The following is a 12,520-nucleotide window of genomic DNA, read 5'->3' on the forward strand; positions in this document are numbered from 1 at the left end:
CAGACATTGTAGGTCCAAATGCTTTTTAGTTTTTGGAGTTTAAGCAAAACCAACCTGTAGAATAAACTACAAGGAAACAGTGATGGCTGTTGATTTTGACATATACAAGAATAAGAAAATAAGAAAACCTTTATTAGTCCCTCAATGGGGAAATTGCAGTTCACAACAGCTTACAGAAAGAATAAAAGAAAATAGCAAGAGCAAAAAGGGTAGCTATAAAGATAAATAGTGGAACAGATATTGCACAGGAATATTGCACAGGTTGAGTTGTAGTATTGCACGGGTTGAGTTGTAAACTCAACAACAACTCATGGTTCATAAATACAACTCCAAATATAAAATAAAACAAATACTTAGTCTTTCACAAGGGCATTTTAGGCACTATAATTAAAGTAAGAATGTTTTAAATGGCATCATGTCGGCTAGTCAGACGGCATAGATAAACTGACTTTCAGCTTACTTGTACAACATACAGCACAGCAATGCTGCAAAATATTCAGTTGAAGTTCATTGACTGAAAGCTTTTGATTTTAAATTATTTAAGTGTAACTGATAAACTGAGCTAGAAATGTTAAGAGTCATCAGTGAGCCCGCCCTCATTCCCAGAGTACCAGATACTGGTATTTTGTCAAAGCCACTGGCTTCGTAGAAATACACTCAAGGTGCCCTTTGGTGTACAGACAGACAGGGTCTGTAACTGACTCCCGTGTTAACCCACCCTCTGCAGTGTTAGATGCCATGAGACTGTAGCCAAATGTTGTGCTGTTCTTGTTGCTGTCACTCCTTTTCAGGGAATAATAAGTAGTCTTCCTACAGGGTGGTCTATTTTAACTCAGAGCCATGGTCTTTCCTGAACCTAAGCAAGCCGCCTTCTGGTGCCTAAACCTAACACAGAGTGAAAACAAACCTTGATGAAATAATTGTGATGACCCCACAAAAGACAAGAACCCCAGTCTCCTGATTTAGAGCTTCACCACCTCCCCTCCCCACTTCCTTCTATGGACTTTGTCTCTAGTTTTGAATCAGTGTGTACACCTGATGCATCATCCACTAGTGCCAAAGGGCATGCTTGTGTATCTCTGAGTTTTAACAATGGCAGTGTTTGCCCTGAGAATGTGATCACATTGCATAACTTCAAGCAGATGAGCGCTTGTAAAGAATGGAAGCAGTTGATATGCAGCCAGGAAAAGGGAGTGCTGAAGAGTAAGAATTTCTTCACGTTTGTCCCATTCTTGGTGTAATGCAAAAAACAACAACAACAAACGAAAAAAAAAAGAAATATATATATATATATAAAATACAACTAATTCCAGTAACAGAATTAGCCATATTTGTCTTTTTCAGGAGTTTCACTGTGGCAAAGCTCACTGCCCAGACAACCACCTCCAACACACACACACATTATCATGCTGACATCAGCTAAAACAAAGCACTCTGCCTAAGTAGGGGCACCAGTGTGATTGTAGACCTAACTCAAATGCGAACTTAAAGACTTAACTCACATGCAGTAGGTAAAGTAGTGGAAGTCTATAAAGTAGAGCGAGAGTAATTGCCCTACACTTATTTGTCTGGTGTGAGACGTTCTTAACACAGCTGTGGGCTTTGAGATATATGAATGTACACAACATCAACGTGATGCTGGAACTTGAAGGCTTGCAAAATCGGCCAGCAGAGCGGGTTATGAATGAAAATGACCAAAACTCAAATGCAGGTGTATTTGTTTTTCTGTTACACCTGTTGCATGAAAAGCCCACGATGCATGCCAACTCTGATAAACTTTGTTTCAACATTCTGCAGGTCAGGTGATACAGAAGGGCAGCTGCAGGATGCACAGATTCTTAAATCCTGAGCAAGAGAGAAACACCTTCTATGGCTTGTGACTCCCAGTGAAATAATGAGTTCAAATGACAAACCATTTTGTTAGACAAAGTCTAGTTCAAGGTAGAAACAAGAGGTGTGTTTTGGCTGGAAGCATCTAATCATACAGTAGATCTTCAAATGGAGGTTAACAATTACAGCACTGAGAAAACGGTAGATGATATGATATTGTTTAGCAGTTAAGGATGAATTTAAAAATGACAATTTGTAAAATGGTAAAGTTTCCGGCTGCTCAGGAGTATCCAGGAAAATGTTAAATGAACTCATGATAAATAAGTTTCAGTTCATCATTTCCTCATCTTTCAAACATGAATCTACAGGACACAAGTGTGTTTCTTCAAGCCAATATGCTGAATAAATGTCCTATTACCAGAGAATGTGTGGCTCTTGTGTTTTTTCTTCAGGACTTTGGGTGAAATAAGAGCATTAATCACTCTGCTCTAATTCTCATCTCACGTCTGTACTTAATGGTGAATGGACTCATGTCCAAGACACTAGCTTACAGAAATATTTTTAGTTTGGATGCATGAAATGTAACCCAGAGAAATCCAGCTGTTTTACATGCAGCTGTAAAGGAAAAAGACAGGGATATGGTTGCTTGAACAAGGATATGCAACCCAAAGTCATACTATAAAGACAGTTTCTTGGACAGTTGTTCTATCTTTGGTCACTAAGTAGCACTACTCTAGGAAGTGATAATTAAATTAGTCTATGAAGGTGTGCTTGTGTTCCACACATGATGGATGTGCTTTCATTTGGTAGAACATTGCAAACGTATGTAAGAGCATGACAAATATATGAAATGTTGCTATTTCCTCAGTGGCGCACACATATCTGCCACTGTGAAACATGACGTGCATATATTTGCAGATGAACTGTTGCAATTATTAATGCCACAGCTGATCAAACAGTTTGCAATGAGCAAACAGAGGCACCACACAAGTAAATTCTACATGCTTTAAACATAGAGTAGTACTTTGAGTGTGGGTGTTGAGCAAATTTTGGCTTCTGGTTGCACAGTGAGATAAGATGTTTTAGGATTGTAACCGTGGAATCTCTGCATGGACCACCCCTCCACACATTATAAAGTAAATACACAGACATGCATGTGGAGCCATTGAATTACTTTGGTACATTCTCTGAAATAATACGTATGAGACACCCTGAGCATGCAGGCTCATTTTCATTTTCAACAAAAACAATCTTTTTAGCATCTGTTGCTCCTGAGCATGTGCACCCACTTATAAAACTGACAAAATATATTCAGTCAATGATCACAGACACAAATACATACACCCTTGATAATTTTTCTGCCCTTTTTGTATGCTGTTGTGAACTGCAATTTCCCCATTGCGGGACAAATAAAAGTTTTTCTTATTCTTATTATTCCTATTCTTATGAAGAGTGTATATTCACAATTCAAGAAAATCAACATATCCTCAAAAAGTTCAATAAAGTCTGAGTTGATGGCCATTCACAGCCAAAATATGTACAAAGTGATTTCTGACAATACACTGGTGGAAAACGTCTCATATGGAAATATCTATGGTAATCTTTCATATCAGCTAAAAGGGTAAAAGGGTAGGTCAACCCTGTCTCCTAAAAACTAAGTTTCTCTAATATCTGGTCAAGAAAAACAAACTGTATTGCTGTTTCTATCAATGCAATAAGATGTTTTAAGTAACGTCACAAGCAAGTCACAAATACGAAGATACTGAATGAATCTGTACAGTGTTCATTGACAGTGTAAGTCCACTGTGACTTGAAACATGATGCGTTCAGTCAAAACCACAATCATTGTCGCCTAAAGCTAACCAAACATCTGGATGAACAACCTTACAGTCTTGCACAGCCATTCACATGCCTGTTATTAAGAGTTGGGTTCTTGCACATCTCTTTGGTCAAGTTCCTTTTTTTTTCTTCTCAGTTTAGCCATACAGTCAGGAGAGCTATAAAAGAGTCTCAGATCCTCTCATGTCAAAATTACTGAGGGCACTATGCTCCTATGAATGCTTAACACCTCTCAGGAACTCCTCAGACCTCATGGATTGTTTTTTTTTTTTCTTTTTTGTCTTGACATGGAGTTTGAATTGTGGTACTTTATACGATATTTATATGATACTGTGAAGACCCTAAACTGGAGCTCATTTTGTGGAAATAGAGTCACATTTTCCCTCTGATTTTGAACTGGAGCCTGGGATAAGTCTATGTGTGCGTCTCTCTCTCTCTCTCTCTCTCTCTCTGTGTCTCTCTCTCTCGCTTTCTCTCCCTCTCCCTTTCTCACGATCTCTGTCTCTTGAATAATCTGATTAAAAGAATAATTTCATTACAGACAGCATAACAGAGAGATTACAGTCGGGACTGCTCCCTCAATGAAGCTGCAGGCCGTGCTTACGTCATCAACCCGGTGCAACCTACCTTTACGCCACTACTGCTGCCTTTGTCCCGCCCCCATCTCGCCGCAACTCAAGTAATACTTTATTTTTAGAAGATTCTTGTTATTTTATGGCTTTATAAATATTACAAGCCCAAACACATATTCCGCTTCTATTATCTGATATATGATTGTATCCCAAAGCACTAGATGAAACTAAAATTTCCTTGTTCGGCAGTATGCCAATCAAAACGCTGTCATCAGCCTAGGTTGAGAGTGCAGAGCATTTCCACGTCAGTGTGTTTACCAGGACCAGATTCTCAGCTGCAGGAAGGTGCTCCATTTATTCACGTATGGGGCATTTTTGAATAGTGAATGAATAAGCCTTGTCTGGAAATATCACGCCATCACACGGTGGAATGACCGATTTTTTTAGTTTGTCTTTTGCTCGTGTTGAACTGAACTTTGGTCTTCATTCACTCCAGCTAGCCTCCTAGCTTGGCAAGCAAGGCTAGCTTTAGCTACAGCAGGACTCCATCTTTGAAATAGCAGCAACATACAGGTAATATTCATCTCTACAATACCAGAAAAAAGGCGTTAATGAATTTGTCAACAGGCTTTTGTCTTTAAATCGAGGCAATAACTCCGTCTTTCGTAGTGGACAAACGCCGAAGACACAGCTGTTCAAATCCAGTTGATAACGCTAGCTTGTTGAGCTATAGGAGTTAGCTGTCAGGTTTAGCTGTTAAACGCTTGGATATGTTGATGGATATCAACTAAACCATGATCATGTGACCTGTCATTATGTTTTTATTTAACCCCGATGACTGTCACTGTATTTTAACTAGTCAGTCGCGTGTTGGCTAAGTTCATGCAAAACAGGCCTACATTCATGACCGTTCCCAGTCAACACGGCCACTTCTCTTTAAATGTGGATATATACGATTTTAAACAGGCCTGCTCAAAACACCTCTTTGACAGTCCACTGATTTTGGGTTTGATTAATACACTTGACATGACTTGTCGAGGTGGCTTTCTGTCTGATCGGACAAAGTGACAGGTGAAATGAAATGATGTTTTTCATCTTAAGTATCTTGGGAATATGTAAACCCATAGTTCTAGTGATGTGGCTCAAGTTTACATAACTAGACCCTTGTCCAAGCTGAAACAAACGATCTACTCATCATCTGGAAATACGTGTGGCTCCTGAAAGGGTTATCAGATATGTCTGACTGTTGTCTGACAAGATATCTCTCTATTCCTGCCTTTGATTCCTCTTAATTTCTCAAACTGTCATGTAACATCATCAGCTATATGTTGTATTTGTATCATCATCAGATTCCACATGTGCGCTTTAGTCAGATATGTGTATCTATGACAGATGTATGTTTATGTCGTTCCTCCTGCTGTTCTCTCTCTTTTCTGACTCTACCCGTCTGGCCTTAGGCAGATGGGTCCCTCCATATGAGCTGGGCTCTGCTCAAGGTTTCTTCCTGTTAAAAGGGAGTTTTTCCTTGCCACCGTCGCCTTCAGGCTTGCTCTGGTGTTTTCAGGCCGGGTTTCAGACCAGATGTTGTAAAGCGTCTTGAGACAATTTGTATTGTTATTGACGCTATATAAATAAAATTGAATTGAAAATTGAAATTGAATTCATGGTGACAAATGTTTCCTAGTTGAAGAATTCTCTTCAAAATTGTATTATTTTCTTTAAGCAGAGCCATTCAGCGGCCATGTTTCACCTAACCTTAGTTCACTGTACTGTACATGGGGCGGTGGTTGTCCATAAACCGGAGGGTTAGCGGTTCAATCCTGGAACATGCCGAAGTGTCCTTGAGCAAGACATTGAACCCCCAGTTGCCCCCAGTGCATGGCACCGGTGTGTCAATGTGTGTGTGCTTGTGTGAGTGAAAGGGCAGATGTGTCACTGTGACAGAGCTTTGAGTACTGATAGGTAGGAAGTGCTTTATAAAACCTTGACCAAACAAACAAACGTGCTGTGAGCACGGTGTAGCTGTAGCATGCTAATACATATAATATCAGCTCAACATCACTGATACAGATTAGAGTTTAGTGGGTCAAAAATGTAATCATTTCATCTTTATTTCATCTCTACAGTATTATGTGCTTGAAGCCTGCCACTGTGTCCGTACATTCCATCCTCTTCAACACCTACTATGCCTTCATCCTTGTATTTATATTAACTAGGTGCCAGCACCTAGTGCTTACTCTGAATTTAAAATATTATGGTCTCAGCCGCTATGTAGGTGCACTCAAATCTCTCTGTGAAGTCAGAACATTATCTGGCCTGACTTTCATGAAACAAGGAAAAAAGGTTAATCCAACCACTTTAAGCTATACTGCTTGTCAAATATGAACAGCATCTCAATTTGATTCAGTTTGGCTATCCATATTTGTTTTAGGCATGGCCAAGGTAAATATGGTAATGTGTATGTGTTTTAGGGTGAAAGTTCTTAGACTTTGTCTTAAATAAATTCATACACCCACCTGGACAATACACACCTACTACCCCACTTTGGTGTGAATTTTGACTAGATTACAGTGTAACATAGATTCTTGACAAAAGGTACAGATGTGTTTATGGTATTTCCATAAGTATACTGAATAACCTGTTAAGATGATCTTATCCTGACAGCTGGGATAGGCTCCAGCCCCCCCCCCCCCCCCCCCCCCCCCCCCCGCCCCGCAACGCAACCCTTCAAAGGTCAAGCGGTTACAGAAGAGGAATGAATGAATGAATGAATGAATGAATGAATGTTGATGATCGTATCATTTTTCTTTTGAATTAGGTAGTTTGTGGTGTTCTTTTCCACCCTCCAGTTTACCCAGAATATTAGACATCTGTATTGCTTAGGCAACAATCTGTTCAGTCGGACTCCTACCTGTTACAGCTCCCAAGAAGCTGAAACATGAGCAAGCAAGTCATCTTCCCCAGGCTGATAACAGAAATACAGTCAACTAAAGTAGTTCGCACGACTATACAGAAAGAAAATCTTGTTTTTACTTATTAAGTTGTCCGTGTTCGCTTTACCCCTCGTGTGTTTTCAAATGGACACAGTCAAACCAGTTCATAGTGAACCTGGAAGCCTTGATTGATCCTTCTGGACATACTTCTAGACATAGAAAACGCTAAAAAAAGGAAATCCTACTAAAACCGTGTACTGTATATGCTAATGAACCTTTGAACAAATGATTATACAGGTGGACTTAAAGTGAATTATGACCTATCCCTGTCTGTAACTTTCTCTTCTGCTATTTTTCTCTCAGAAAACCAGCATGGTGGACAAGAATATCTACATTGTCCACGGTGAAATTAGCACTGTTATTGGAGCTATAAAGAGGAATTCCAGATGGAATACCCACAATCCGTTGGTAAGTTAAACCCAAGTGAATATACTGATTGTGTCATTGACCTATTATGACCTATTATGCCTTTCCTTTTTTTTGTCATATACATATAATGTTGCATACTTAATAAGCAGTATAATGTAAATAAGGATCATGCAAAGCTGCATGATTTAGATATTTTTTTTTCTGGTGGACTCCCAGAATTTTTTTTATAGGTGGATACAGAATACAGCAGATTAGATTTACTAAGAAAAACGACTTGTGGCTCAAGTACCATAAAGTGGCATGGTGTGACTGTCTTGATTCATGTGGGACAGTTATTAATAAGAGTCAAAAAAACATTTTATATGTCATACATGTCTTCTCAATCATTCATTGTTGTTTTTCTCTAGGATGAAGAACAAGACCCATTACTCCACAGTTTTGGCCAGCTCAAAGACATACTCAACAACATAAAAGGTATGTGGGGCTGGAGTTATGTAGGTTATGTATTAAGTGATGAAGTCTGTGCCAGTTTTAATCCTGCAGATCAAACTGTTTGAGGATCATCTTTTTTAACTATTTGCTATTAAACTAACTCAAACTGAAAAACTATACTTGCCTTTAGATATTCAGTCAAGAGTGTCAAGCAGATTTCTTTTGAGAAACATCTTATTCTTTCACAGTTCCCTGCATTTTCTCACAGCATCGTACAGTGATCTCCTCAGTGGATCATTTTAAGAAATCTAAATATTGCCGTTTGTTAGTTCTATTAAAGTGTCCATACTACAAGAAAGGCAAATACTAGTTGGCGTGTGAGGCAATTTAAAGGATATTATACTGCTTCCAAAGCTGTGCAAAACTCTCAGTTGCACCACCACATCAGATACTCTGTGTAGTACTACCTGTTATTATAATCTTAATTAATTAAGATGTTTTTTTCTATATCCTGTTATTAATTTGCATACATAGTGTTTTAAATAACTAATAAAGGGAGGAAAAGCTTGACTTGACTCAACAGTCAACCAATTTTACAGATAATAAATCTCAACACAACTTAACAATTGAAAACTCGTCTGTTTCTCTCCCTGCCTCTGTCTGCAGTCATCTGTATCTCTCCCTTTGTTTTCTCTACATGTATCGCTATCTTTCTCCTTCTACCGTCTTTTCACGTGTAACTTGCCTCTAAGGATCTGTTCAGACCTTGCATTAAGAGCTGTTCTGGGCTATGCGATCGCAAGTGACAAGCTTTTGGTACATGTGTGGTACCTGGCATTGACAGGCATCTCCAAATGTGTCTCCAGCCAGCTCTCCTGATCTGATCTCAGATTATAACTCCAACCCTGAAAGCTTCCATATGTACTGCAGTCTCTGGTAATGAAGGTAAATTAATACATTGGTGGTTGAGGAAATATGTAACTTAACTCCATGTAGCTCCTTATACATCAACATGATCACATCAATAATTGATCACATAATGATAACGTTCTTGAATCACACTAGTGTACTCAAATGAAATACTTTACTTTGTTAATTATTGCTTAGACATATTTATTGTTCAATTAGTTCAGCTACAAGGACAGAATAATTTAAGATGCTCTCATTATTAATGAACAGACTTACTGATCTCTAACAGTGCCTTTTCATTTTCAGGTGATCATTTATAATAGCGGTGTGTGAGGCAAAAGTCTGTTGATGCAGGAGCACCCCTGACATATGCGACCCAGACCACCTCCAAATGTGGTCAGAGATCAGATCTCCCAAATGCATCTCAATGCGTCCTGGGCCTGTTCGCACCTGTCTTTTATGCTGGTCACTTGTGACCAGATTCCCCAGATCTGATCTTAAAGGTGACAGAGAATGAAAAAACGTTTTTACCTTGTCTTAGTTGAATAACGGTAGTCTGCCCGCATTTACGAACATACGAAAAGTGCTAGACATTCTGAACATCTCCGTTTCATAGAAATTCCTCCTTTAGAAATGTCAGCCAGAAAATGGCCCAATCTGAACAACGGATACATATTACGTAAAATGCATCTCACTGCCCCCCCACTCTCATTCAATTCCCTCCCCTTCAAAATAATTTGCATACATCCGCCCTCTCGCCTCCAACGGGAAGTACATTGCAGCAGTGCTTGCGGAGTTCAAGGCGAAATGGCGAGTCGCGTTCCGAGGTGTGCTCTTCCAGGCTGTGCAAGCGGTGTGCAAACTTTCCATTACATTCCCACCGAAAGAAATGCACGAGATGCGTGGCTGCTGTTCATTTATAATCGGATTCCAACTACATTCAACCACAGACTGCTACTTCGTTTGTGTGTCACTCCGAACCTATTCCAACTTTTCTATACACTTTCAACTTTTAATACAAAACAAGCATCCGCCTTTGAGCGAGCCTCTGTCTATTTTGATGCTCCTATTGTTACAGTCTAGTTGAAACGGTTCTATTTTCGTTTTGCTCGAACGGTAGGCTACCGTCAGCCCAAGACCCAAACAGCCTCGGGCAGGTTTATGCAGTAGAGTAGAATTAGTATTTATTCTCAATGTAATGCTGCAAAAGGATTAGGCTAATGTCCAAATGGCCCGTGCTATAACTTCGTTAGGACACTTTGGGCAAGGAATGTATTACGCTTGAAACAAACAAAAAAAACATTCAAATAAACTTAACATTCAGAAACGTTTAAATCCAGCCTTTGCTGGACTGGTTCTTCTTCCTCCGATTCAGTGTCCTCTTCGGATTCGGGCTCAAACATATAAGGCTGAATCTGTGAATGTGCCAGATAGCGAAGTTTACATGAGTGGCAGCAAATGCAGCCAATCAGCGTCAAGTGCTTGCATTTCATAATGAGGTTGCCAGTTAAGCCCGAAGGGGCGCCAAATAGGTGCAAAACCACGCGTTTAAAATCCCCCACCCTAATATAGCTTTCTGAGAGAGGTTTTTAGGAAGCTTCTAAGGCATTACAGACCCAACCAAAATTTAGTTGTCTGCATGTCACATCACAGATCAAGGATAAATACCCCGTTCAATCATTCTGTGTCACCTTTAATACAAGGTCTGAACAGGCCCTAACTCACTCATCTGTCTGCAGCGTAGAGTCACAGTGTTTACCTGGAATGCACAGAATTGATTGCCTGAGTGTTACCATGTAGGATGGCTTAACTCGTATGCAATTGGCCTGTGTGTTTCGTCATCCACTAAACCTACCATAAAGACTACAAAAGCTACGCCATTTAAAATAGAGACACCCCTTCAGGTTTTAAATCATAAACTTCTGTTTTGGCTGTAGGCCAGGGTACATGTTGAAATGGCTTCTGGGTCTGGACCGCGGTTCGCCTGTAAGTGACCTAGGCTGTAGAAGGTCACCATTTAAACTTCCATTAACGTAACATGCTTACATGGACATAGGGAGAACATATGAACTCCACATAGAAAAAACCCTGACAGCCAGCAGGTTAGAACCCAGAAACTTTCTGGTGTGATACTAACCACTGCTAAAGGTTGCACCTTGTACAGCTGAACGTTCACGGAAATTTAAGTCGTTCTGCTTTTGAGTCTCTGTTGAGTTCTTTTCTCAAAAGCAACTGATAAGGACACAACAATGACCAGGCTCTGACCACCAAGCAACCACTAGACTAAATTCAACGTAACAGTCCAGATATTCAGTGGCTCAGCTGGGAGTCGTCATCGATGAATGACGAGGGGTTGCAGTCCTTCTAAGGTTTTCCTCTAAAACAAAGAAGTTTTAGGCTGTGCTACCCTAATCAGGAATCTAATTGTTTACTTTGTTCTGCCATTGATTTGCAAAAACTGAAATACAACATTGCCAGAGTTTTATTTTTACAAAGCAACCACTTTATTAGTTTCCTGTTTCAAATTCCTGCTGAAATTCCTTAAATAAACCATTCCAGTGCAAATGGTCATATAACTGATTAACAACAGCTTTTTTATTGATTAAAGAAATCATTTTACAGAGCTTACATTTCAGCAACCATAACTCTGTGGTACATATCCTGATAGTGTGTTCACATCTAATACAGAAGTGTCGATTATGGGTAAAACGTCCTGTAACAGTTTAGCTGGGAAGCAGTCTAAATGACATAAATATTTCAAATAAAGTAATATTTGAAGTTTCCTCAAATGTATATGAGAGAAGCAGAATCACAGTTAACCTAACAAGCATGTGTTTGGAACGTGGGAGGAAGCTGGAGCACCTGGAGGAAACCCACGCAGGAATAGGGAGAACATTCAAACTCCACACAGGAAGGCCCCAGCTGGTGGGTTCGAGCCCAGAACCTTCTTGCTGTAAGACATCAATGTTAACCGCCACACATTGAACTAAAAAGCAGTTTAAATGTGAATCAGGTCTTTCAAAAGTTCCTAAAGCCACTGTAATTGACAATACATCTTTGACCGATGAGAGAAGGGAAGAAATGGGCTTGCATCAAAGCTGCAATCACCCATCTATATTTTAGATTCAAGTTTGCACAACCTTTCCAGTCGAGACACATAAACGTTTGTAACTCTCATGCCATCATATGTTGCGCCGTGACAAGATCATGTTTTCAGTCAAGGCCTCCTCAAATGCAAGTTTAGATTAAATATTATTTTATTCCGATCAAATCCCACTAACTAAGCTTTTGCTAGTTCAAGTGTCTGTAAATTCTGCGCTGCTGTCTAATAGTTCCCCCATCCCCCTTCTGAGAGACCCAAGCTGGGAGAACAGTCCTGCATGTTGTCATGCCTTTGCAATGAGTCCTGGCAGCTCCCACAGCCCTACAGCTTCAGTTGTAGAAGTTATGAGCAATGGGAAAGATGCAACACATGGAGCTGTGCAGAACTAAGCCCCCACCACTGTTGCCTTCCTCCAGGGAATGCCTCTGCCACTGTGAGATGGACAGGCGCGGCTGGCTGAGGAGGAATCCACC

At 40.0% G+C, this 12,520-nt stretch overlaps 1 protein-coding gene across 1 annotated transcript in view; it reads left to right on the forward strand.

Annotated features, from left to right (window-relative positions):
* The first annotated feature begins 4,561 nt into the window (after nucleotides 1-4,561).
* gbf1 (golgi brefeldin A resistant guanine nucleotide exchange factor 1) overlaps nucleotides 4,562-12,520 on the forward strand; it is a 72,567-nt gene continuing 64,608 nt past the window's right edge. The window contains 3 exon segments of the mRNA XM_084562039.1: nucleotides 4,562-4,814; nucleotides 7,538-7,642; nucleotides 8,011-8,077. Coding sequence (XP_084418165.1) covers nucleotides 7,547-7,642; nucleotides 8,011-8,077 — 163 coding nt within the window. The 5' untranslated portion in view covers nucleotides 4,562-4,814; nucleotides 7,538-7,546.

The sequence above is a fragment of the Chelon labrosus genome (assembly GCF_963514085.1).
Source record: "Chelon labrosus genome assembly, chromosome: 15".
NCBI classification, from domain to species: Eukaryota; Metazoa; Chordata; class Actinopteri; order Mugiliformes; family Mugilidae; genus Chelon; species Chelon labrosus.